This window comes from Lissotriton helveticus, chromosome 5_1 (genome assembly GCF_964261635.1).
Source record: "Lissotriton helveticus chromosome 5_1, aLisHel1.1, whole genome shotgun sequence".
NCBI lineage: Eukaryota > Metazoa > Chordata > Amphibia > Caudata > Salamandridae > Lissotriton > Lissotriton helveticus.
The window spans coordinates 108,481,961-108,509,100 of NC_136065.1; the positions used below are offsets into that span (position 1 = coordinate 108,481,961).

General features: G+C 45.9%; 1 protein-coding gene across 1 annotated transcript in view; it reads left to right on the top strand.

Annotated features, from left to right (window-relative positions):
• NR6A1 (nuclear receptor subfamily 6 group A member 1) overlaps positions 1-27,140 on the top strand; it is a 228,653-nt gene that overhangs the window by 170,615 nt on the left and 30,898 nt on the right. The window contains exons 9-10 of the mRNA XM_078640337.1: positions 2,208-2,329; positions 14,082-14,234. Coding sequence (XP_078496463.1) covers positions 2,208-2,329; positions 14,082-14,234 — 275 coding nt within the window. The remainder of the gene's footprint in view (positions 1-2,207; positions 2,330-14,081; positions 14,235-27,140) is intronic.

A 27,140-nucleotide genomic window follows, 5' to 3' on the forward strand; every position in this document is an offset into this window, starting at 1 on the left:
GGTGCGGAGTTCTTTTCTTGATGTTTGTGGTACTTTGAGCTTAAAGCTTCATATTTTTACCCCCAGAAAAGCTATAGAACACATTTGTGTACTTCCAACCCTCCCTCAACCACACACATTTGTCGGTTTTCAAAGATGCCCACATTTTGTGGATTTCCCTGAACATAATCAAGGAAATACCCAGAATAAATAATTTTTTGTAGGGGAAACTGAGAAAATTGATTATGAAAGCATATGTTTTGTTTTCTAAAAATGGCATCAACGAGAGGGTTGCTGTGCTAAGATCACCACCTTTCCAACTTCGAGGATCAAGCAGAGCTTAAAAAAAGAAATAATTGTTACCATAGTTTATGTATTTGTCTGAGCGATAGTTGATTTTTCCTATTTTTGGGTGGTTTTTACCTACTTGGAGTGATGAAAGCTATGCGTTTCAGAAAAAAAGAGGCAGAGTTCTGAATTTATCTGGACGGTCATTTGTGTAGATCACTCATAGTTTTCCCAAAGAAAATACATTTTGGTTTGGAAATTGACCGATTTTGGCAATGTGGGTAGCTGAAGTATTTGGGTACCCCACACAGAAGTAAACAGAGGAAACCCAGACTTTTCTGAAAATGTAGCACCCAGGGGAGCCCACGGTGGTGTGCCTTGTGTGGATGCCATGGCGTTTTCTTACCCACAGTGCCCTGTAAACCTCAAGCGTTCACTAAAATCATTAATTTTGCTCACATTTCTGTGAGCAAAAGTTGCAGAACCTATGGGGATTTACAAAATTAAATTCATCCATTGTTTCAACACACGGATACTCAAAGTATGGCCCGGGGGCCGCCTGTAGCCGTCCTCATCTATACATGTGCCCCCCTGCTCAACAGGAGCACTGGGCTGCTGTTTACTCGACTAAGCACTAGCATTCAAAATATGTGAACTAAACAGTGAAGCATTCATTTAAAGGTTAATTGAAGTTAAAGAAAGGAAGAAACTAGGTTGTTGTGGACTGCTTTGGGAACACCTTTAGTTTTAGAGACATCTTGCAACAAAAGTGTAAAAATATGATCGTCAACATTAAAAAATGGTGTTTCATTAGAACACATAACCGTTTTGCTTTAGTGCATCTGAATATATCAGTGCATTGAGAAGTATTTGTTTAAAAAGTGATTGTTTTCAAACATTCTAATTTAGAAACATGAATTTCCCACTCACCCTGACAACAGTGAAAGTAGTGAACTAAGAGGCAAGTCAGTTGTTATGTGGAGTCTTTGGGTGACCTGGGTTCCTAGCATATATGAAGAACATTATTGTTTATTAAATCAAACACAGGAGAAGATTTTGTACAGGGCACAACCTGGAGTCATGTGTGTCGAAATGTGATAATGAGAGGAAAAGAGTGAAATTAAAATGTCCTAGGATCACACAGTTTGGTTAACCTGCGTAGCTGAGATTAACCTCCAATTTAGTGGTTTCACTTTGTCCATTTCAGCCAGTAGACGCATATGCTTTGCTTTCACTACACCCACATTACTGTCTACACCCTCAGCCCCAACCACGACCATCACCCAGCTGGCATCAATGCGGCTCTGTCACTTCACAGACCAAACTTTTTGGCCCATGGGAAAATATTTGCAAGTACCCATGTTCTAACACATCCCCTGCTAAAGGCAGAATCCACCTGTGTAGCTGGGCCTATCACAAAGAACTGAAATAAATGATAACTGTGACCAATTGTGATAAGATGGGTCTATCAAAAATGATTGAAATAAATTAAAACTGTGACTATTTGAAGTCAGTGTAGACTTGGGTCCCTGGCTTGGTCCGTGCTAGTCTCCGGTAATATCAGGATACTGAGGCCGTCGACTTAGGTTCTCAATGAGAACTTTTAAGGGATCCCTGGAGAACCTAATTCTGGTCTACTGCTTCAGTAGACTTATATTTCCAGTGCGGGGATCCACGTTTTACCCCAAATCACAGTGTCCACTTTGCCTTCCATCCTTCTGAGACCGATAAATCAAATGTGCTAGAGTACATTTTTGTTTGTGCCAAAAGATCCTTTGTGGTGAACATGCACGCGAAAAGTTCCCCAATGTGATCCCACTGAGGGGAGAGGGCTATTGGTGCACTAAAACACTCCTTGGCGCAAGCTATAGTAGCTTCTTTGCTCGGTGAGGGTGCATTATCAAGTCGGTGACAATTAACTTTTGAATATTTGCTTTCAGATTTAGTGAGGATGGTATGGAGGTGATGGAACGCTTGATCTACGTCTTTCGGAAGTTTCACCAGCTGAAGGTCAGCAACGAAGAATACGCATGCATGAAAGCCATCAACTTCCTTAACCAGGGTAAGTCGAATATTCCCATCTATTCACCTTGTTCCTTATGCGATGGGCTGATCGGCTGTATGAGCTTGCTTAGGACTTGACATCACAGAGGACAGAGTGGGCAGAGGGCATTACAGAGATGTCACAGCCTGCTGCAGTTTTGCAGCGTGAATCCTTTTCAGGATTCACATGCGGTGCATTATTCCGCAATCTAGTGGTTGGTTTCGGAATTGTCTTTGTTTTTCTTCAAATCCTGTGCATGGCTTGGTCATTCACCTTCTGATGCAACACTGGTTGAATATAATTGGATGTATGCTTTATGTAGTTACGAGTAATATAAATAAACAACAAGATCCGTTGTAGCCTTGTGCCCAGCCCCCCCCTTTCTGCACCTGTGCGTTTGTGTGTAGATTACCAATGGTGATATTGGCTTTAATGCAAGAAAGTATAAGGGACCCATACCCTTGTGGGGCTGTAGGTGATGGGCTTTAGTGGGGCACATTGAGCATACCATCTCCTAGCTGCCGGTGCCACTGCACCTGCTGCCCTATGTCCCAGTTGAAACATGTTCTAAAATAGGAAATGTGAGGTAAAACGACCATGAAGCAGCATTCCCCTGTGCCTCCTTCTCTCCCCTTCATCCCCCCCTCATAGTTCTATTTTCTGAACTGATTGCCAAGTTGTGTTTGTGTACTGGTAACACTGCGAACCTTGTGGTTAGTAGAGTTTCTTAGAAGAGCGTTTGATATTATCTCTTCTTTATTATTTTTACCCTTTTCTCTCTATTGCATAACCATAAACCTAGAAAGTGAGCGGCCTGAGGTGAAATTATTTTAATTCTCCGTCTAAAAGGTATCCCCACCAAAGAGCAGTCTCCTCATGCGCTGCTGTGTAATCTTCATCGTGGAAGAGCGCTTGGAGAAAAAAGCCTACCTCAAGGCACTTAAAAGCATGAAACAGTTGCACAGTTAAAGTTGCAGCTCTGGCACTGACCCACATGTGAGGCCATCAGCTAAAGTCATGCCCTTGTTGAGGCGCCCTTACTGAGCGTAGCAAGTCATGCAACATAGCTAAGAATAAGCCGTGAACATGTCTGGAAGTAGGGGCGTCACTGCTAAAGGAGCTATTGTTCTGAGGGGTTCAACAAAAGGGAACCAGAGGGTGTCTCCAGCAGGACCATCAGGCTTCACTTAGTATGATGTAAAGTGTTTGGCCAATTCCCAGTGGGATCTAACCCCACGGCTATCACACTCGACGGTGCATAGAAACACTATATCTGGTGGTTGACCCTTCTCCTACATCACTCCTAAAGCATGGAGCGACCTGCCGCTACACATTAGAGCCTCCTCCTCACTCCTTGAATGCCACAAGAAGCTGAAAAGTAGACTTTTCGAGTTTTCCCTCTGGGCCCTAGGTATAGCTAGATTCACACAAACTCGACACTAAGATGCCCTCCTGGGTGATAGTACGCTCTACAGATCTGCATAACAGAACACAGCGCCTTGATGCCCCTGGGCTAAGTTCGCGCTCTTTAGGACTTATATTCATTCATTCTCCATATGACAAGTGCCTTCACACACGGCCTAGCACCGTCCTGCAGGTGTCATCTACTTTGGGCAAGGACTGCAGCCTCACTGGAGAAAGAGGGAACTATCCACATGTTTTGTTATGAATATGTATCCCATCAGTCCCTTTATGTAGTCGGTAGAGCATTGCATGGTCAGCACCAGTTGGCCGGTCACCCGTACCATGTTGACGACACCGTGTATAGAGGGGCGACAGGTGGTCGATCGGATGTTCCGAGCATCACTAGGATTTGTTGATGTAATGTATAGTTGTTTGGGATTTCATTTTGTTACAGTTCCTCTGCTGACACTCTCCCACCGATAATTCACATGTTTTATACGGAAGTTGTTCATAGTTGTAGTGAATTGTTGTAGTGCAGAAGTTCAGTTATTCTTTTTATTAAAGTGTGTCAGAATGAAAGACGTTCATTCAGACCAATGAATACCCCATCCTATTTGTGAGATATTTCTTTGCAACACACTAGTAGACCTTATTTTTCTCTCTTTTTTTTTTTAAATAACAAGACATACCATCTCAGATTAATGTAAGCTGCATGAAATCATAGGTGAATATTAATCAGTTTCTTAATCAGTAGCAAGAGTGCTGCATGACTAATAGCAATTATTTGTGGACCATTCCATTTACTCCTCCATTCAGTCCTGAAGACCAGTGGCTGCACATACAGCAGGAGCTCTGGATCCAGTGCACTGCACAGCCAGTGTTAGCTCGGGTTCCCTCTCACAGGCAGCACTGGCAGTGTTAGATCGGGCTGTAGTGCACTGCAGGGCCAGTGGTAGCTGCGGTTTCCATTTGAATCTGAGTTCCATGTTTTTTCTGTCCTGGGTACTATAAATCCAGGAAGTATTGGCTTGTTCCTCTGTGCAAAAATCTTGGATTTGGGCAATGTGCACAGGCCCTCAGAGTACTAAAGACAGACGCAACGGGACCCATTGTATTCGCCGTTTCACAATTTCTGGCAGCGACGAGGCGCACGCGCACAATTTTAACTGCTCGTGTTTAAGACTGATACGCCAGATAAGAGACTTAGCTTCCTTTTAGTGTTTTTATTAGAAACCTATTTATTTCCTTGATCTTAATGAAATGTGACAGTTTGTTGCCATGATTAGCTGATAATGCCATTTATCTGTATTGTGTCACATGTTTTAACTGTGCTTTCATGGTATTTTACCGAAATAAAGATTCTATGATGATGATTTGCTATGTGCAAGCAGTGTTCTCTCCGATTGCCACTCATGGTATGACTAATGTTCGCTCTGGATCATGCTCCGTGCATGAGTAGTGAAGGCACTGGGTTCCCACACATACATTGCTTGGTTTAGGTCCTAAACCTAAAAAAAAATGAGGTGCTGCATTGTTTTTTTCCAAAACCGACCCAAAAAGGCTGTGGATAATAGCAGGTTTGCTGTATGTACTAAGCTTAACAATGAATCTGCTTAGGACTACCATGCAGGTCCACTGAACCTGTGGGAATATCCACAGTTCTCAAATCAGAGACATCAACCTCCTATATACCCTTTACACCAGTGCAGCTGCATCAATCATACGAGGAGCTCAGTATGATGGCATAATCTAAAGGTACTGGCACTTTAAATGTAATGTTGTCAGCGAATACCTTTTTTTTAAAGGGCAGTCTAGCTTAACATACGTCTGTGGTTGGGGGTCGTCTTTGAAAGATATCGTTTTGATTTCTGGGTTTATGGGAGATGTTTGTGGGCTCGTTACGGCAGGATGCGGAACTTTGTAGATGGGTCCAGGGGTGAGAAACTGGGGCAAAGTTAGTGAGGCTGGTCGGAAGAGATGAAAATGAAGCAGGGCGATCTGGCACGTAGGACCTGTTTAGGGTTTATAAAAAGCTGGGGCCACCTCATATAAGCTGAGGGGGGTCTGCCACAGGGAGATGGGGGTTCGTTAAAGGGCGAGGCGGGCGTGAAGGTCTTGTAGCCTTGGGTGAAGGTATTGGCCTGGACGGCGGTGTTCCTTTGGAAGAGCGGAGGGGGTGTCTGGATAAGAGGGCAAAACCAGGGTTGGGAATGTGTGTTGTGGGGAAGGGGGCGCAGGGCATAACTATATCAAGGAGGCTTGGTTTATATCATGGGACTTTGCACGAACAAGGTGTCTTGGTACGGGTGAGTTGGCATGGGTCAACACAAGCTTGCAGTATGCTTTATTTAAACACGGCCTCAACACGCTGCCTGGGGTTGTGCAGGCTGCTCCTATTCATGGGCCCTCGCGCTCCATAGAGCCCCAGCTATTCCCCTGACTGACAGAAATGCTTTAATAAACTTACAAACACTGGCCTGGGTGGGAGGTGACTGGCGGTGCCAGAAATCTGCGATGTCAGCAGCAGCAATACGCTGTGAGTACATGTTAATATGAAAATAGCATCTACGTTGGATTAAATAACTTGCCCATGATCACACAGTATGCTAAATAGCTAGGCCGGAACGCGAACTCACTAACACCAGGAACATGGCGGAGCCTGAGGCAGTGAATCATGATGGCGTGATTGTCGCCCTGTCCCTGGCATACTACCCTCGCCAAGCATCACGCCTCACCTGACACAAGTACATGAAAAAGGTTGAAATACACAACAAAGACAACACTTACTGTCCTCCAGATATAGTTAGTCCCCTCTTCCTTTGGAAGTTCACCTGCATATAGTACCTGTTTTTTCTCTCTATGCATTTAAACAATTAGATAGAATATACAGAGGTGGACAGCATGTTCTGTTTACAGGATTGTCTGTTGCAGCTCTCTGTCCCATGTTAACAGAACTTTAATAGGAAGATACAAGCATGGTGTGGGAGCAATTTACTTCCCACCACTGACCGGTCAACCATAGGCTCACAGTAAAGTGTGCGGGTTGCGGGAAGGAGAGTTGCAATGAATGCCAAATACATTTTAAAATGTAGTGCACTGCAAATAAACATATGGCCATCGTGAAAGGATCGCTTTAGCTGGGGCAGGCTCCAGGAGGGAACCAAGCAGCCAAAAGGTCGGACAAATGTTAACTATTCACCAATGAGTCCAAAGGAATTTAGAAAGGCAGACAAAACAACCAATGAAAAGCGCTGGGCAGGCACTAAGCCACCATACTGAATACAGCATGTCTCCAAGACTGCGCATGCGCACTGCCTATGCTCGACCAAAAAAAGGAGCAACCATTGCCTTTCTAGCAAGTATATCTTTGCAGGACATGTGTATGGCAGCAACGGGGTCATCTGTGCACACGTTCACAAAACACCACTGTATAGACATTCAAATGAATAAGGATGCTCGAGTGGGACATAAAGTGTTAAAAAAAAAGAATTGTTTTACACATCTAAGCTTATCTTAAACCCAAACACAGCAAAACTAGCAAAACCGCGACAAAATCTATGCACAGCATGTGAATCCAGAAAAGATTCACACTTGAAAACAAAATAGTTTCTTACCTATAGGTATAGTTTTGCAGCTTGAAGAATTTCTGGATTCATAGCGACCCACCTCCACCAAGAAGATGGAGAGAGAAAACAGACAGAAAGAAAAAAAAATAATCTGAAGATGACGTCCAAGAGTGGGAGCTTCCGGGAAGGTTGTACGATGTCACAGGAAGCACCAAATGGGGGATCCATCGACACCCAACAACACAAAAAAATAAAATAGAAGGACTACAAAAAAAGTGGAGAATTCGGGACCCAACCACTAGATGGTGGGATAATGCACAGCAAGTTAACCCAGAAAATTCTTAAAGTTGCAAAACTATACCTACAGGTAAGAAAATATGTTGATATCTGCTAAAATGTGGCTGGCAGGGCACTCATCAGTGTATCCCTGAAGCCAATGACAAGCAACACAGGACAGCAGGGGCAGGGTCCCCAGCACTGTCACAGCTTCTTATAAGGCTGTGCTTTCAGTCCTATCAAGACATTGTGAGGGGGATTGAAATGGCCCTTCCCTTTTTCAAGCCTGCCCATGCTACTCCACCAGACTCTTCGTTGGCAATCGTGGTTACTGTTCCAATACCCAGCTCGAGATGTTTTCTCTGCTGCAGCCATGGTGCCTCTGAGTTGCCAGCTCATGAAGCAAGATAAGTAAATCAAAAAAGAGGTATTTCTTTATGCATTTGTGTATGTGAGTGTGTTTTGAGTGATTGGAGTGAATGAGATTGGGTGGAAGTGTGTGTGCGTGTTTTTGAGAGTGTCAATAAAAGTGAAAGTGAGTGAGAATCTGAGTTTGAGTATGCATGGATAAGTCAAAGGGGGTGCGTAAGACTGAGTGAAGGAGTGCAAGTGTGTTAGAACTAGTGATTGATTAGAGGATGTGAGAAGGAAATAAAGTGAGTCAGGGGTGTAGCTATCAAGGCTGCAGCATGTGCAGTTGCACCAAGTCCCTGTGTGTGTGTGTAAGTGAGAATGAGAACCAGTGGGTATGAGTATGTTTGTGTGTGAGTAACAGTGAATGAGTACCTTAGAGAATGTGAGACAGAGTGAGTTAATTTAAGAGGAAGTGAGTATGTGTAAGTTAAATTTTGGGAAAAAATGTGTGAACTCCTGGCCGGTATTACGCCTCACCACTTTCAAAGACTACCAGCTGCCACTGCCCTGTCCATTGATCTCTCCCAGCTGAGCTCATCGTTACCCCTCTCTGCTTTTTTGTTAATAACCCTCTTTGGTGCTTCTCTGGCCCTCCCTGATGGATGAGGCTGATGGTAGGTGGTGGTTACATACTCCTACGATGCCCATCCTTCACCTGTGCATCTACCCCGCCCATCGCATTTTGTTTAACTTAATGATTTTTTCTAACTTTTTAGATAGACCTGGCATCTGTAATTTATGAATGGCCTTTACACATGTGCAATTTATCACACTTTTTTGCAATGCTAAATAGCATCTTCAAAAAGCTGTCTCAAGAGCCAAGTGTCTTCACTGGCAAAGCCAAAAGGAGTATGAGAGAAACAAGGACCCCTTGAGATAGAGATTGATAGATCTTGCCACTTTTAAAAGTTTTTTAATATGAAATTGAATTTTTTTCTTGTTGATATGTAATATTGTATGTATTGTGTAAATCCCGTTCATTTTGGGATTTTTATTCATTATTAAAACTGTATAATTTTTGATATCGTTGGTTGTTTTTCACATTTAATATTGTGCCGCATTTATAAATTGTTTACTAGTATTCATAATTGAGATTGCCTAGGAATGATACTTTCCAAAAGCCAAAAGGAGTGACACTCTTTTGGCTTTGTCTCTCTTAGTTTTTATTTGTTCTGGCTATTTGAAATAAAATTGGTTTGAAGTCCTTGGTTTCACGTTTCAATGGTGGGTGTTCAGAAATAATGTAGAAAAGAGTATTTTTGTAAAAAGTCTATTAAATGGTTCCACAGAAGGTGAACCAGTTCACTTTATCAATTTATAATGCCTTTGATGCATAGTGACACCAAGGACGGTACATGCGTCACTTGGGATACGTAGCGTGTTAAAGAGCAGCGGGTCAAACATGTCTGATGGAATATTTCCAGATAGGCTGCCAGCTGATATCCACAGCTTTACTTTGCGAGTATACATGAGGACGTTTTTACATCTATTAAATGTTGGGTGACCCCAAAACACTGCTGTATTTTTAGATCTCGCTTGATTATTTTACGAAAGACCTATTGTCCGCTTACCGAGGTATTCGAGCACACCCATTACTAACCATTGGTTCACTACAAAGGCATTGTCATTTGCTTGCTTCTTATTCAATGGCGTTCCTTGTCCATCCTGTGCGGCTTTGGAGCATAGTCTTTTTATCTGTCAAGGGCATAGCCAGGAAATGAAAATGCCACTCACTTAGAGCCCTTTCACGGTAAATAACGAAGTAAAGTGAGTTATTTATTATGGAGAGGTTTATTCATTTGCGGAGTTTTATAGACTGCGAACATGACCGGTCCGGGTATTAGAGCTCTGTATATAGGGCGACCATGTCAAGTGTAACAGGAAAAGAGAAAAGCAAATTACAATCCGAGAAGGAATAAGTATGGAGCGACATATATACAGTAGATCATTAAGCATAGTAGTTCCAAGATTCATGGGAGTCCACCCAATGCTAGACAAGCTGAGAAGCTTCAAAACTCCTAGTGAAGGAATCTATGCATTAAGAGTTTTTTTTACTTGTTTTCTGAAGCAGGCAGTCAAGGGGTTTGTCCTGGTTACAGGTGGGAAAGTGTTCCAAATTCTTGGGGCAAGGCAAGCCGTTGTAAGTTTTCGTTCTGTTGAACCTCTGTGGTTTCAACAGTAGGGAGTAAGTGATTTTTAAGGAATGACTACCCCCCCGATAGCTCAAGTGTTTTGGCTAAGTAGATAGGAGTATTATAGTGAAGGGCCTCGCGTGTCATGCATGCAATCTTCAATTGGATTCTTGCTTCAAACGGGAGCCATTTTAGGTCTGGAGTAATGTGGTTGATTCTCCTGGAACCTGTTATGAGTCTGGCAGGTGAGTTTAACGGGGACAGCTTTACTTTGGCTAGGCCAGCTACAGTAGCACTCCTGTAATCTAATCGGGAGATCACTAGAGAGTGTACTGCTAACGGAAACCCACAGGGGGCAGTAATGGTTTGATTTTCCTTAGAATGGTAATTTGGTGATTGACTCCCCTGATGGTTGCACTAATATCATCTTGCATATTCTGATGTTTGTCCAGTGTTATGCCTAGAGATCCAGTAAAGCCAATAATGTGGAGGGAGCAGTTGAGGGCTGTGAGTTGTTGGAGGTATTCTTCTATGGGGGCCTAGAGATTGTGAGGGGCAATCAAAAGGAATACCGTTTTGAGGGTGTTGAGCATGAGGTGATTACACGCCAGCCATTGGTGGGTTTTCGGAAGAGTGCTGTTGAGTGTTTTGATATCTTCAGGTGAGGAGAGTTTCAGCCACAGTTGTCTGTCATCAGCGATCATGTGGTAATGAATGAGAGTTTCAAAATGTCGGTACAAGGTTCCATAAACAAGTGGATTAGCGTAGATGAGAGAGTGGAGCCTTGAGGTACTCCAATTGTTACCGCTGTAATGTCAGATAGGGATCGATTGAGTTTGATTCTCTGAGTTCTGTTATGATGGAATGAAGCAAAACAGATTACAACGGGATCAGATAACTCCATCCTATTGTCAAGGAGGTCAATCATGCTGTCATGTCTGATTGTATCAAATGCAGAGGAGAGATCAAGAAGTATAAGTAGACAGGGTTCATTCTTGTCAAGCAATCTTAGTGTTTGTGTGATGATTACCTCCAAGCTTGTTATTGCTCCATATTTCTCTACCTAGGTATTCACGCAATGGCATTGGAGCCAGTTGTGATGTTTTATGGTGAGCATGGAGTGGTAAATGCATGCTATGCCAACTCCAGCTCTTCTGCCCAGTCTGATGATGCCCTAGTTGGGTGGTCCTAGAGTGAGTGGGGATGATAGCAGTAGGGGGTGTATGTCAGCATCAGATAGCTGTTCTGTAACCCTCTAAGGCCTTGCCATAGGATTGGAGTGGGGTTGAGATATCACAAACCAATTTTAGTGACTTCTCATTATTCAATGAAACAATATGGGAGATGTTAATTGTCCCAATGAATGGAGTGTATTGATTTGTGTGCGGTGTACTATCAGCCCAAGAGGTCAGGTTAAGACTCCAGTGTTTCTCAAGCTCTGAGGTGATGTGTATAAGGTTCTGGAGATTGGCTTTAACTAACTGAAGGTCTTGACTATGGTCAATACGTTTTTCTTTCAAGGAAAGAAGGTTATTATTAGGGATGGGAATGTAATGTGTGCCCTAGGTGTGGAGGAGATGTGTGGGGTGCGCAACCCTGAGGGAATAATGGTGATGGGGAAGGAAGGCTGGCAGTGGAGGACTAGGGGAGGGACTGCTGGATGTGATGCTAAGATGAGGGATAGGAAGAGGATTAATAGATGCAGCAGCGACTGCCTTCCTCTGCTGGTGGGAGGTCTTTTCGAGTGAGTCGGAGTTTGTTTGGTCGATAAGGTCGCTGTACGGATTATCTCCGGGTTGAGGCTGTTGATCATTCTCTGGCAGTGGGCAACATTTCTTGGCCTTCTGTGAGCTAAGGGCATGCTCCGAACCATTAAGTGGATAATGGTATTTTTGATCTCAACTTTTCGTATGAAAGCCAGTGACAACCATTTGCCCAAGGAAAATGTGCAAACTTTTCCAGCATGATTTTAAAGTAATTTGGTAAAAACTGCAAATATCTGTATTGACTAATTTAATTAATTAGTTTCTTCTTTGTATCTTCTTTCCTTCATTTTATTCTTCTTTCCTCATGTCCTTATTTCTATCAATCTCTCGTTCCTCTCTGTTATTTATTCATATTGATTCTCTCGTTTTTATTTCCATCTGGCCATTTATTATTCCAGTTCACATTCTGTCGATCTTTCTGCCCTGCTTATATTCCTATTTATTTTTTTTCCATTCTACTTCCAATGCTTTAATTCTTTTCTTGCCCCTTACTTTCTTTTTATCATCATCTTGTCCTTCCTTCTCCTACTCATTCCATCCTTCTTTCTTTTATATCCCTTCCATTTGCAAATTATTTCTCTTCTTCACTTTCATCACTCTTACTTCTGACTCATTTCTTCTTTCCACTGTTTCATTCTATTTAACAGCTCTCCTTAGTTCGTTCCCTCCTTTTTCCTTTTATTTATTTCCTTCCTTCACCCCTCCTTCCTTCCTTTTTTTCTCCATCTTTCCCTATTTATTTCCATTATTAATTTGTGTTTTTTTCCATCCTGCTTCCTTTTTTGGCTGCCTATCTTTCTCTCTTTGTGCATTCTATTCTCTCTCCTTTGCACTCTCTCACTCCATTTACCTCTCTCTTACTTTTACTTTTTTGGCAATTAAATAGTTAAGATTTTTTGGCCTCCAGCGTTTTTGGCATCTTTGGCACCCTTTGGTCCCCATCACACTTCTTTCTCATGGTAATAATTCATGCAACACTGACGGCCACTAAACAAAGTTAGGACTAGCCTTAAAACCATTCATTCTGCTTCAGTGGCAGCTCCATTAAAGCTGACATAGCGGTTGTCTCATTACACCCTTGGCTTGTGCCCTTCCACTACTCACTCAAAACAAACTACTTTTTTCTTTTTGCTGTAGACTCCACACGAGTGCATGTGTTTTCTAGCTGTCTCTCTCATGTACTTCTCCCCCCTCCACCCGAGCTTGTGCTACCGTATTATGCTCCATGATGCTCTTTCTCACCTGTGCTCTGCACATCTCCTCCCTCCCTCTGTGTTGCTTCCTCCACATGTGGTCCAGTCCATACTGCTTATTGTCACCTAGTTGCATTACTTTTTTTAATTGTATTCACTGATCTAACTTGGTTCGATAAATGAAAAGAAAAAAGTGCCTGTGTCATTTTGTAGGTGTATGCATTCCTCAAAATATTTTATGATCAATGGGAATATTGAAAATCAGTAAGATTGGTAAACACAATGCATTCAGTAGGTAGCCGGAGAAAAGTAATTGCTTTCCACTCTTGGGGTTAGCCACAGGAAGTGCTTTCCACTCACAGGAGAAGCAAATGCAACTTTCATTTCACTTCCAGTACTGATCACACCAAAGTCTGCTTTCATACCAGTACTGGTAAACCGGAAGCGGCTTCCATGGTGAAAACTGGTAAATAGTAATTGCTTCCTAATCCCATTTGTGGCAAACAGTAGGTGTTTTTTTGTTTGAATTCAAACAGAAGACGTGGTTTCCACTCCCAATACTAGTAAACAGGAATTACTTTCCAATTCCTCTCCGAGAGCTAGCAAACAGGAAGTGTTTTCCACTCCTAGTACTGGAAAACAGGAAGTGCTTTTCATTGCTAGTACTGGCAAACAGGAAGTGCTTTCCATTCCTAGTACTGGCAAACAGGAAGTGCTTTCCATTCCTAGTACTGGCAAGTAGGAAGTGCTTTCCATTGCTAGTACTGGCAAACAGGAAGTGCTTTCCATTCCTAGTACTGGCAAACAGGAAGTGCTTTCCATTCCTAGTACTGGCAAACAGGAAGTGTTTTCCATTCCAAGGACTGGTGACCGAGTCTTCAAAGTGCCTGTGAATATCAGTTTCTTTCCACTCACAGGGCAGGTCAACAGGAAGAGATTTCTTCTCCTGGTGCTCTCTACAACACAAAATACTTTAATTTTTCTGATCACTTACAACAACCTTATATATTTCCATGCAGATATTCGTGGCCTCTCTAACGTATCACAACTGGAACAGTTAAACAAGCGGTATTGGTACGTGTGCCAGGATTTCACGGAGTACAAATATCCACACCAACCCAACCGATTTCCAGATCTAATGATGTGTCTGCCAGAAATACGATACATTGCAGGTAAAATTATTTATTATAAGCTTCTGCCAAATGATTGTTTCTATTGTTACATTATTTTAATATTTTTGCCTGTTTTACGTGAAGCATAACATGTTTTCAAGCATTCAGGAGGCCGTGCTCGCGTCTTGTAGTCGAGATATTCATAGTCTGGCCAACGAATGGTGTAATTGGTTTAGCAATGGGCTGTGCTCTGGGCCAATGGAATCTCGTGATTCCACAGGAGCAGCGTTTTCTGAATAATCATGGATTTGCCGCGCTTTCACTCAATCCATCATCTGCCGCATAGTTTGCAGGCTGTAACAAAAATGTTTCTAGTTTGAACGGATCAAGAGTTACTACAATGTTGCAAAGTGTTCTGCACCGTGAAAGGAGCACAGCTTTGGCCTAAATCCTTTTTTAGGGTGGAAAGGGAATTGTATGGAAATGACTTTCTCTACGGTTAGCATTTTGTTTCACAAACGCAGAAACAATTGCATATACACTGGGGATCCTATTTCAGCTGTGTGAAGTTTTGCAGCGTGAATCTTTCTGGATTCACTATGCTGTGCATTATTCCGCGGTCTTGTGGTTGGGTCCGGATTCGTAGTCTTTTCTTTGTTTTTTTTTTTTTTTTTTTTCTCTTTGCCCAGGTGGGCGTCGGCGTCACACCCCCTTTGGGTGTATTTCCGGTGACGTCGGCATGCTTCCTGCGGAAGCTCCCACTCTTGGGCGCCATCTTCAGATTCTTTTTTTCCGCGGTCGGGTCTGGATCGTTCCCGTTTGGGCTCCAGACATTTTTGGAGAAAGAAGAAAGAAAATACAGAAAAGACGAGGAGAAGTCATCTGAAGACTCCAGGGGACTTCACCGACGAAAGACAAGCAAAGATAAGGCGTTTTCCATCCAGATCTTCGACGACCGTCGACGAACACGCGACCAGAGAGGCCCTGGACGCTCGAGGATGGACAACACGCCGTTCAAGTTCTGCCGTAACTGCCACCACAAGTACGCGCAGAAGGACCAGCACCCGGTATGCAACCTTTGCCTACCGGTGGACCACGAAAGCGGAGACTGCAACGCCTGTTCCGCCTTCACCCCGAAGACCCTTCGTGTGAGAGAGAGGCAGAGGGTAGCACACGCCGCCCTGCAGGGGAAGGCCCCGACCCCGTCGCTCTACGAGCTGGGGATGTCCTCCGAGGAAGAAGACAACGCTGCCGCCGAAGACGACAGCTACACGGTCGTAGAGACCGATTACACGAAGACTTCTGACAAGGTAGGAGACTCTTCGGCCCCCAAGAACCCGAGAGACTCTGAGTCTCGAAAAATCGAGGGCAAGACCCCGAAAGCGCCGACGCCAAAAAAGGCGGCGTCCGCGACTACTCCCAGGCCCAGCGGATCCTCAGAGAAGGAGTCCCCGGCGCCGAGAGCTGCTGATCAGCAGAAGACGTCGAAAATCGTCCCCGAAAAGGATCGATCGACGAGGGAGAAAGACCCGAAACTGTCGACGACGACCAGAGACCCGATATCCGGTTCGACGTCGAAAACTTCGACTCCGAGAGGCACGGCGACGAGCCATCCGTCGAAGAGAGCGGCGGAACCATCCGACGCGGAACACGCGGCCGAGATGGAAAAGAAAAGAAGGCGCCTCGAGGCAGAAATGGAGAACTTCATGCAGCGGAAAAAAGATTTCGACGCAAGGATGAAGGCCTTCACGATCCCTCACAAGACCAAGCCACCAGTGCTGGAGGCGGTCGAGGAGGAAGAAGAAGAGGTCGCCGAAGTCACCGAGCAAGACCAGGACGTCGAGGTGTTCGACGACCAGGAGGAGTACGAGAATCCCCACGAGAGCTACAGCTATGGGGAGGAAGATGAGGGCAGGACAGACACAGAGTCGGCGCCCTATGACCTTCAGGAGGTAGATTACATCGATGTCGACACCGACAGCCCGGAGGAGGTGGTCGACACCTACCCCTCGAGGCCCTCGCCGCCGGACGACATCGGGGCCTACAACGCGGTGATACAATCTGCCGCAGCAGCTTTCAAGCTCAAGCTCGACGAAGAGAAGCAGAAAGCAGACTTCCTTCTGGAAACATTGCTCCCAACACAAACGAGGAGCCAGTTCCTCCCGATGCTCGAGAGCGTCTTGGCTCAGGGGAAGGAAGCTTTCAGGGAGCCCGCAACATGCAAGGCAGTAACTCCCAGAACTGAGAAGAAGTACAAGCATGCCGCAAAGGACCCGGCCTACATTCAGGGCACGGTCTCCGCAGACTCCATTATCACGGCCACAGCAAGGAGGAGGGCTAACGTACCCACTACCTCGGGCCCGCCACCGGATAAAGAGAGCAAAAGGATGGATCTGGTGGGCAGAAGGATCGAACGGAATGCCGCGACCCACTGGCGCATGGCTAATTCCAACGCCCTGGTAAACAGACACATGTACCAAATCATGGAGGGACTGGGGCAGTTGGTGAAGGACTTGCCCCAGGATGCCAAGCAGAAAGCCGAAAAGCTAATTGAAGAGGGGAAGAATGCTGCAAATTCTTGCCTTAAGACGGCCCTGGATGGGGCAGACACCGCCAGCAGGCTCATGATGATGGGCGTCACGGAAAGGAGACACGCCTGGCTCAGGATATCCGGTTTCAAACCGGAGGTGCAACACAGCATCCTGAACACACCATTCAACGGCAGTACGCTTTTCGGACAAACAGTTGATGAGCAACTCAGCCAACTTAAGAAGGATAACGAAACAGCAAGATCCATGGGAGCATTGCAGTTCAGAGGGAACAAGAGGGGCACCCCGTCACGGAGGCCCGGCGGAAGAGGCGGAAACCAGCCAGGTACATCACACCAGGCTTTCCAGCAAACGCACCAGGCAGACTCGCAGGGTCAGCAGGGCCATCAGAAACAGCCCTGGCAGTACCAACAAAGAGGCCAGTCCTTTCGAGGGAGAAATGGACGGGGACAAAATAGAAGAGGGGGCCAGCAGCCCACCTCCAAGTGACTTCAAAAAAATCCGTGTGCCCACCCACAAAAAAGATCCCAGGGGGCAGCACGTACAGATGGGTCAAGACAAACTAGACACCTACGACCACAGGACACCAGTGGGAGGAAGATTAAGATTCCACCTCCAGGAGTGGAGAGGAATCACATCAGACAAATGGATCCTCAACATTATCCAATTCGGATACTGCATAGAGTTGGAGGCGAGGCCAACAAACAGAAAACCAAGAAGAAAGCCGCTAGCAAGCAAGCAGCTGCAGTGCCTTCAGGAAGAAGCAAAAGAACTCCTGCAGAAGCAGGCCATAGAAAGGGTACCCTTCAAGGAAAGAAACACAGGAGTATACTCAACATACTTCCTGGTACCAAAAGTAGACGAGACAATGAGGCCCATTCTCGATTTACGGTTCGTGAACAAATTCATAAGAACGCAAAAATTCAAAATGACCTCCCTGCAAGAGGTGCTCCCACAGTTGCAGACCGGGGACTTCATGGTCACTATAGACCTCAAAGACGCATACCTGCACATCCCAATGAACAGGAAGCACAAGCACATGCTCAGGTTCACCGTCGGAGAAAGCCACTACCAGTTCACGACACTGGCCTTCGGTCTAAAATCGGCACCAAGAGTTTTCACAAAGTGCCTCGCAGCAGTCGCAGCGCACCTAAGAAGGCAGGGAATACATGTATACCCTTACCTGGACGACTGGCTGGTGAAAGCAAACTCATACCAGAAATGCAAGCTGCACGCACATACAGTGACCAGCACGCTCATAAACCTGGGGTTCTCCATCCATTGGAAGAAATCATCAATGGAGCCGGAACAAGTGAAGATCTTCCTGGGAGCACAGATCAACACCTTACAGGGCAAGGTGTTCCCCAGCGAGAAGAGGGCGAGGGCGCTGGTGAAGGAAACTCGCCTCTACCGGAAGGGACAAGCTCGGACAGTGAGGACGGCGAGCAAGATCATGGGGATGATGGCATCATGCATCCACCTGGTACCGAATGTACGACTCCACATGTGACCCATTCAAGAATGGCTACAGGAGCAATGGTCACAAGCTACAGGCAGTTGGGAGGATCTAGTGGTTGTAACGCACGCAGTGCAGAAGGAGATGACATGGTGGACCATGGAGAACATAGCAAGGGGAAAGCCTCTAACGCCCCCAACGCCAACAGTGACCATCACCACAGACGCATCCCTGAAGGGATGGGGCGCTCACATGGAGGAGCTCAAGGTGAGGGGACTGTGGACACCGACGGATGCCACAAAGCACATCAATTACTTAGAATTGAAGACAATCTTCCTTGCACTGAAGGCCTTTCAAACAAGACTGTACAAGCACAGGGTATTGATACAAACAGACAACACCACTGCGATGTTCTACATCAACAAGCAGGGGGGCACACAGTCCGCACCGCTTTCAACGCTGGCGCAGGAGATATGGAGATGGGCCATCCCTCTCAAGATAGACCTGCTAGCCATACACCTACCAGGGAAGGACAACATACAAGCCGATTGGCTCAGCAGGCAGACATCGGCATCCCACGAGTGGGAGCTCAATGCTCAGGAGACAAGATACCTGTTCGACAGGTGGGGGACACCATCGGTGGACCTGTTTGCCACACGCCAGAATGCAAAATGCCAAAACTTCGCATCCAGGCAGCCCGAGGAGGGGACACTGGGGAATGCCCTATGGATAGATTGGTCAAGGACATTTGCCTACGCCTTTCCCCCGATACCACTGATGCACAGAGTACTGAGCAAGTGCAGAGCGAGCAACATGACACTGATACTGGTCGCACCGCAGTGGGCGAGGCAGACCTGGTACTTGCAGATCATGGAGATGACACAGTGTGCACCCCACAGATTCAGCAGGAGGAAAGATCTACTGTCCATGCAGAACGGAGAGGTACTGCATCCAGAGCCAGAGAGCATGAGCCTAGTAGCGTGGCTCCTGAGGACATAGAGTTCGCACATTTGAGACTACCAGAAAGCACCCTGAGGGTACTTCGGGAGGCACGAAGGCCCAGCACTCGAAAGTGCTACGTTGCGAAATGGAAAAGATTCACAATATGGTGCAGACAGGAAAGACTCCACAATAAGATGAAGAGGGACTCCACAGTGCTAAGGTACCTGACGCACTTACTGGAGAAGAACCTTAGCTCATCCTCGTTAAGAGTTCACTTGGCAGCGATAGTAGCCTACACAAGGGGAGAAACGTGCAGGAGCTTCTTCACATCACAGGTGGTGAAGAGATTCCTAGAAGGAGCGAAAAGGATCGCACCACCCAAGCGGGTGCCGCCACCTGCATGGAACTTGAACACAGTCCTAACGGAACTCATGAAAGAGCCCTTTGAACCACTTCACAAGGCCTCCCTAAAGATGCTAACTATGAAAACAGCCTTCCTGGTTGCGATAACGTCCTTACGCAGAGTAAGCGAGCTTCAAGCGCTGACGCTACAAGAACCATACATACAAATACACAACGATAGAGTTGTGATGAGGACTGACCCACACTTCATGCCGAAGGTGGTATCCAATTTTCACATGAACCAGTCTATACAGATACCGAGTTTTTTCCAAAAACCCACAACCAGCGCAGAGAGAGCTCTGCACACCCTGGACGCCAGAAGGGCAGTCATGCACTACATTGAAAGGACAAAGGGGCACAGGAAAACGAAACAGTTTTTTGTGTCCTTCGCAAACAGCTTCATGGGCAAAGCAGTAACCAAAAGGACCATTGCACGATGGATCGCACAAACAATCCAACTCTGCCACAAACGGGCAGGACAGGAACTGGCTGAGGGGACACGTGCCCACTCCACCAGGAAGAAGGGCGCTACAATAGCCTTCCTGGCTAACACACCCATAGAGGACATATGCCTGGCGGCAACATGGGCTTCGGTGCACACGTTCACGAAGCACTACTGTGTGGACATACAAATGAACAAGGAAGCTCAAGTGGGACAGAAGGTGCTACAGCACATATTCAACACCCAACGCTCATCTTCCACCCAGCCGCCACAGAGATGAGAAACCGCTACAAAATCTATGCACAGCATAGTGAATCCAGAAAGATTCACGCTGCAAAACGAATAGTTTTCTTACCTGTCGGTGTAGTTTTGCAGCTTGAAGATCTTTCTGGATTCACTAGCGAACCCACCCACCTCCGCCAGAAAGATGAGGCTGGAGAGAGAAGAGGTGGTTAACTAAAGAATAGACTTTGAAAATACAAAGCGGTAAATACAAACTAAGAAGAACATTGCCATTACTTCGGAAACGAAAGAAACACGGAAAAAAAGAACCCGAAGATGGCGCCCAAGAGTGGGAGCTTCCGCAGGAAGCATGCCGACGTCACCGGAAATACACCCAAAGGGGGTGTGACGCCGACGCCCACCTGGGCAAAGAGAAAAAAAAAAAAAAAAAAAACAAAGAAAAGACTACGAATCCGGACCCAACCACAAGACCGCGGAATAATGCACAGCATAGTGAATCCAGAAAGATCTTCAAGCTGCAAAACTACACCGACAGGTAAGAAAACTATTCGTTCTCAGCTATGGATCACAAATAAAATCCAGCAGGAAAAGCCACACAACCTTCCCAATATTACCACTGAAAACCTGTGCTTTGTATAGATGATGTAAGTCAGTATTTACAGAAGGTTACAAGAGGGAATCAAGCTAACAAATAGTTGTTTTTCCTGAGATGTGCACCAACTTTGCAAATAGCTCTACTATCGACTAGCCAGAATATATCCTACTCTTCACATATCATCCAGATAAGGAAACTTCCAAGTATGGAATTGATGATTCACATAGTTCGGGTGGGCCGAAATGCTGGATTTTGGCACCTCTGGTCTCCAACATCATCCAGATGTCCATGTGCCTGCGAATGTGTCCCCAGTGTCGCACCTATTTATTTTTTTAACTCAGTGGTGAAATTTGTCATTTGATACTGAAGTGTCAATAAAAAATGTAGTTGTGAAGACCTTGATTTTTGACATCTCGCTGTGTGGTTGGGGGTGTATGTTGCCGCTATGTTGTCTGCCCCCCTCAGGAAGGTAATCCAGTTGACCCAGCCCTTGAACGTGGCTTTTCCTGTTTTTTTCCCAGTTCGCTAGTATCGTTTTGTCTGCTGTCATGAGGAGGAGGTCAATCAGGTCGCCATCCTCTTTTGATTGGAGGTCTGGGGCCATGAAGGCCGTCGCTAGTCAACAAAGCCTGGTTGAATGTCCCTCCCAATTACCTTTGTGATGAAGTCCGTGATTCTGGCCCAAAAGGCTCTGACTCGGGTGCAGGGAAAGATTAGGTGGGCGAGGTCTCCCTTCTCTCTCTTGCAGTTCCAGCAGGTGTCAGTATCACTGACCTTTACCTCTGCGAGTCTGGCTGGCGTCCAGTAAGCTTTGTGTATCAGCCAGTATTTTGTCTGTGCGACTTAATTTGCTAATAAAAACTATTGAAATTAAAAAAACAAAACTTCCACCATCTACTTCAGGAAATGTCCATAAACTTGAGAATAGTGTTCCCTTTAATGGAAGCAAACGGGAATTAACATTTATTGATTTTTCTACCTTTAGTGAATGGCTGTACCAGCCTGCAGGGGAATATATGGGAGGTGGTCCCTGGGACCCCTACTCAAAGCGTACCTTCAGGGAGCACACTTCACTGTCTGTACAACAGGCACACCCAGTGTTCCCCCTGACTGCTTCTTTGCCATTGTGCTCACATCTCAGTAATATAGCACAGGCACAAAGGGTTTTGCACCATAACTTCTTTACTGGATTCACATGCTGTGCATCTATTCTGCCATCTAGTGGTTGGGTCAGCCGAAATCGTGTTTTGTCCTTTTTCTGTCTTTCTCTTCTTTTTTTCCCAATGTGTGGGCGTCGTCGGCCACCATTTGGTGTTAAGTCCATGGCTTGTGTGACGTCAGATGGTGCACCAGAAGTCTCTGTGCATCGCTGTTAACTTAATATTCTTTTTTCCACCGATTGGTCTGGATGCACACCAGAGGAGCTCTGAAGAATCTGCAAGGCCCTGCAGAGAAGAGAAGGTAAAGAGCACCAGACAAGATCAGGTGCTTTCAGGGTGGCATGGCCGTAAGAGCACCAAAAATCACAGCAGGCCATGAGGAACATCAAAGCCTGGAAGAATACCTTCCCTCTGGGAATGGGAACCCAATGCTGGAGGAACAGTGGCTGTAGAATGGAGAGGACAGGGACAGATAATGGTTATGGAGAAAGCCCCCTTTAAATTCAGTCCAAACTGCTACCACCAGTTCACACAGAGCGATCCATACAAGGTTTGTAACCAGTGTCTTCTGACTGATCACATCGCTGTAAACTGAGGCCTGTGCCGATTTCCTACCAAAAACTCTCAAAGCCTGATTGAAGCAGCGACTCGCAACCCATGGCCAGCACCCAGAAACCACAGGCATCCCCGAAGAACCTTGGTCTCTCCAGTGATGATGGAGAAAATGTCAAAGAGACTGACACAGGGAGGATAGTTGGGTGCCGAAAGAAGGGTTAGGGAGGATTGTCGATGTCAAAAGAGCAGATGCCACAAGGAAAGCTGCAAAGGATGCAGAAAAATGGAAGGTAACAAAGACAACAAATACCCCCAATGGTCACCTCCGTGTCTACGTCAAAACGCTTGAAGACCGAAGGCCGGAACAAACACAAGGAGCCGCACAGGTCCCAACCTAGGGAAAAAGATGATGGCATGCCTTCGAGACAACGTTTGATGCCAGCAGATGCAAAAGAGGTGCGAAAGGAAAGCGCGAAGAAGGCAAATGACGCAGAGCGAATGCCTCGAAGAGAGAGCCGTCCTCAACAACCAACGTGCACCCCAGAAGCTCCCTTGCATGGTCGCCATCTTCATATTCTTTTTCCGTCCTAGGGTGTGGATACAATGGTGATGGTTCTGGGACTGCTTAGAGAAACATAAAACATTTTAAACCTAAAAACAGGAAAGCACTAAGAAAAAACTTTGAACACTGTGGAAATACAGACAAACATTAAATAGGACCAACAGAAAGCCTATTGATTTGTTATCCCCATGAGATCCTTGACCCACAGAGACTGCATCCTGGTTAAGGATCAGGTTCTGCCCTAGATGTTAGCACAGACGGATAGTCTCTAACTCGTGTCGAGGGGTGGAAGCATGCACTGAGTTACTGCTAAAGACCCTTGAAGTATTATAATAATGGAATGTTTACTTGCTTCTACGAGTAGGTATTCAGCTTGAAGACTTTCTGGATTCCCAAGTTGTGCATTTTTTTCTGCCATCTAGTGGTTGGCCTGAAATGTCTTTCTTTTTTCTTTTTGTTTTTTGGATTGGGTGTTGTCGCATAGTTGGTGGTCAGTCTCTCCTATATGAAATCAGACATACGCCGTAGAAACAGAGGTCTGCACACTATGCCTTGCACAGATCCAGATAAATACCCCAGATTGAGGACCACGATGAAATAGGTCAACTGCAGATCTTTAATGCATTGACAATTGGCATCAAGAGGGGAGGACGCAGAGGAAATGGTCGCCAAAGGAAGCTGATAGCACAAAACACATCGCACAGGGGAGATAGGGGACTGTGCCGAAAGGGTCAGACTCCAGAAATAGTTTCTTACCTGTCGGTGTAGTTTTGCAGCTTGAAGATCTTTCTGGATTCACTATGCTGTGCATTATTCCGCGGTCTGGTGGTTGGGTCCGGAATCTTAGTCTTTTCTTTGGGTTTTTTTCTTTTTCGTAGCCCAAGTGGGCGTCGATGTCCGACCTTTTGGTGTACTTCTTGTGACGTCGGCACGCTTCCTGCGGAAGCTCCCATCCTTGGGTGCCATCTTCGGATTCTTTTTTCTTGTGTCTGTTTCGTTTCCGTATCCATGGCAATGTTCAAGTAAGTTATTCACCGCTTTACTTTTAAGGCGTTTAGCTTCAGTATTGTTTCTGTTTTCAACCACCTTTTTTCTCCAGCCTCATCTTTCTGGCGGAGGTGGGTGGGTTCGCTAGTGAATCCAGAAAGATCTTCAAGCTGCAAAACTACACCAACAGGTAAGAAACTATTCGTTTTGCAGCGTGAATCTTTCTGGATTCACTATGCTGTGCATAGACTTTGTAGCGGTTTCTCAAGTTTGTGGCGGCTGTGTGGAAGATGAGCGTTGTTTATTGAATATGTGTTGAAGCACCTTTTGTCCTACTTGTTCTTCCTTGTTCATCTGTATATCAACACAGTAGTGCTTCGTGAACGTGTGCACAGAAGCCCATGTTGCCGCCAGGTATATGTCCTGAATGGGTGTGTTAGCTAGGAAAGCTATTGTAGCCCCCTTCTTCCTGGTAGAGTGGGCTTGTGTCCCCTCTGCTAGTTCCTGTCCTGCCTGTTTGTGGCAGAACTGAATTGTTTGAGCGATCCATCATGCAATCGTTCCTTTAGCTACTGGTTTTCCCATGAAACTGTTTGCAAAGGACACAAAGAACTGTTTTGTTTTTCTGTGTTCCTTTGTTCTCTCTATGTAGTGCATGACTGCCCTTCTGGCGTCCAGAGTGTGCAGCGCTCTCTCTGCGCTTGTTGTTGGATTTTGGAAGAAGCTTAGTATTTGTATAGTCTGGTTGATGTGGAATCTTGACACCACCTTTGGCATGAAGTGCGGGTCCGTTCTCATCACCACCCTATCATTGTGTATCTGGATGTAGGGTTCTTGTAGTGTTAGCGCCTGTAGTTCGTTCACCCTGCGCATTGAGGTGATTGCCACCAGGAAAGCTGTTTTCATGGTCAGCATCTGCAGGGAGGCCTTGTGGATCGGCTCAAAGGGCTCTTTCATGTGTTCCGTTAGGCCTAGATTAAGGTTCCATGCTGGTGGCGGCACCCTCTTTGGCGGTGCGATCCTTTTTGCTCCTTCTAGGAATCTCTTTTCTATCTGCGATGTAAAGAAGCTCTTGCCTGTTTCTCCTGTTGTGTAAGTGACTATCGCTGCTAAGTGAACCCATAGTGAGGATGAGCTCAGATTCTTGTCAAGCAGGTGCATGAGGTATTTCAGCACTGTAGAGTCCTTCTGCATCTTATTGTGCAGTTTTTCCTTCCTGCACCACAGTGTGAACCTCTTCCATTTTGACACGTAGCACTTCTGTGTGCTGGGTCTTCTCGCCTCCCGTAGTACCCTCAGGGTGCTTTCTGGCAATATCAGATGTGCAAACTCTATGTCCTCAGGAGCCATGCTACCAGGCTGAGGCTCTCTGGCTCTGGGTGCAGCACCTCTCCATTTTGCATGGAGAGTAGGTCTTTCCTTCTCCTGAATTTGTGGGGTGCACTCTGTGTCATCTCCATTATCTGTGAGTACCATGTCTGCCTGGCCCACTGCGGTGCGACCAGTATCAGGGTCATGTTGCTGGTTCTGCACTTGCTGAGTACCTTGTGTATCAGAGGTATTGGGGGAAAAGCGTAAGCAAATGTCTTTGACCAGTCTATCCATAGGGCATTCCCTAGGGACCCTTCCCCTGGTTGCCTGGATGCGAAGTTTCAGCATTTTGCATTTTGGCGTGTTGCAAACAGGTCTACTGACGGTGTCCCCCACCTGTTGAACAGCCTCCTTGCTTCCTGAGCATTGAGCTTCCACTCGTGGGATGCTGATGTCTGTCTGCTGAGCCAGTCTGCTTCTACATTGTCCTTCCCTGGTAGGTGTATGGCTAGCAGGTCTATCTTGAGTGGGATGGCCCATCTCCATATTTCTTGCGCTAGCTTCGAAAGCGGGGCTGATTGTGTGCCTCCCTGCTTGTTGATGTAGAACATCGCTGTTGTGTTGTCCGTCTGGATCAACACTCTCTGGTTGTACAGCTTTGTCTGGAAGGCCTTTATTGCGAGGAAAATGGTCTTCAACTCCAGGTAATTGATGTGTCTGACCGCATCTGCTGGTGTCCACAGACCCCTCACTCTGAGTTTCTTCATGTGAGCGCCCCATCCTTTCTGGGATGCGTCTGTGGTGATGGTCACTGTTGGCGTTGGTGGCGTCAGAGGCTTCCCCCATCTTATGTTCTTCATGTTCCACCATGCCATCTCTTCCTGCACTGAGTGTGTTACAACCACTAGATCCTTCCAACGACCTGTAGCTTGTGACCATTGCTCCTGTAGCCATTCCTGGAAAGGTCTCATGTGTAGCCGTACATTTGGTACTAGGTGTATGCATGATGCCATCATGCCCATGACCTTGCTCGCCGTCCTCACTGTCAGAGCTCGCCCCTTCTGGTAGAGTTGCGTCTCCTTCAATAGTGCTAACATTCTCTTTTCACTGGGGAACACCTTGCTTTGTAAGGTGTTGATTTGTGCTCCCAGGAAGATTTTTCACTTGTTCTGGTCTCCTTTAGGATTTTCCCCAGTGGATGGAGAATCCTAGCGTCATCAGTGTGTTTGTCACTCTCTGTGCGTGCTGCTTGCAGGTTCTGTATGAGCTTGCTTTTATTAGCCAGTCGTCCAGGTAAGGGTATACGTGTATCCCTTCCCTTCTTAGATGTGCTGCGACTGTTGCGAGGCACTTTGTGAAGACCCGTGATGCCGACTTTAGTCCGAACGCCAGGGTTGTGAACTGGTAGTGGTCTTTGTTGATGGTGAATCTGAGCAGATGTTTGTGCCCTCTGTTCATTGGGATGTGCAGGTAGGCATCTTTGAGGTCTATGGTGACCGTGAAGTCTCCGCCTTGTAATTGAGGAAGTACCTCTTGCAAGGATGTCATTTTGAACTTTTGCGTTCTTATGAATTTGTTTAAGAACCTTAGGTCCTGGATGGGCCTCATTGTCTCATCTACTTTTGGTACCAAGAAGTAGGTTGAGTACACGCCTTTGTTCCTTTCTCTGTAAGGTACTGGTTCTATGGCCTGCTTCTGCAGGAGCTCTTTTGCTTCCTCTTGAAGTAGCTCTAGCTCTTTCTTTGTGAGCGTTCTTCTCCTT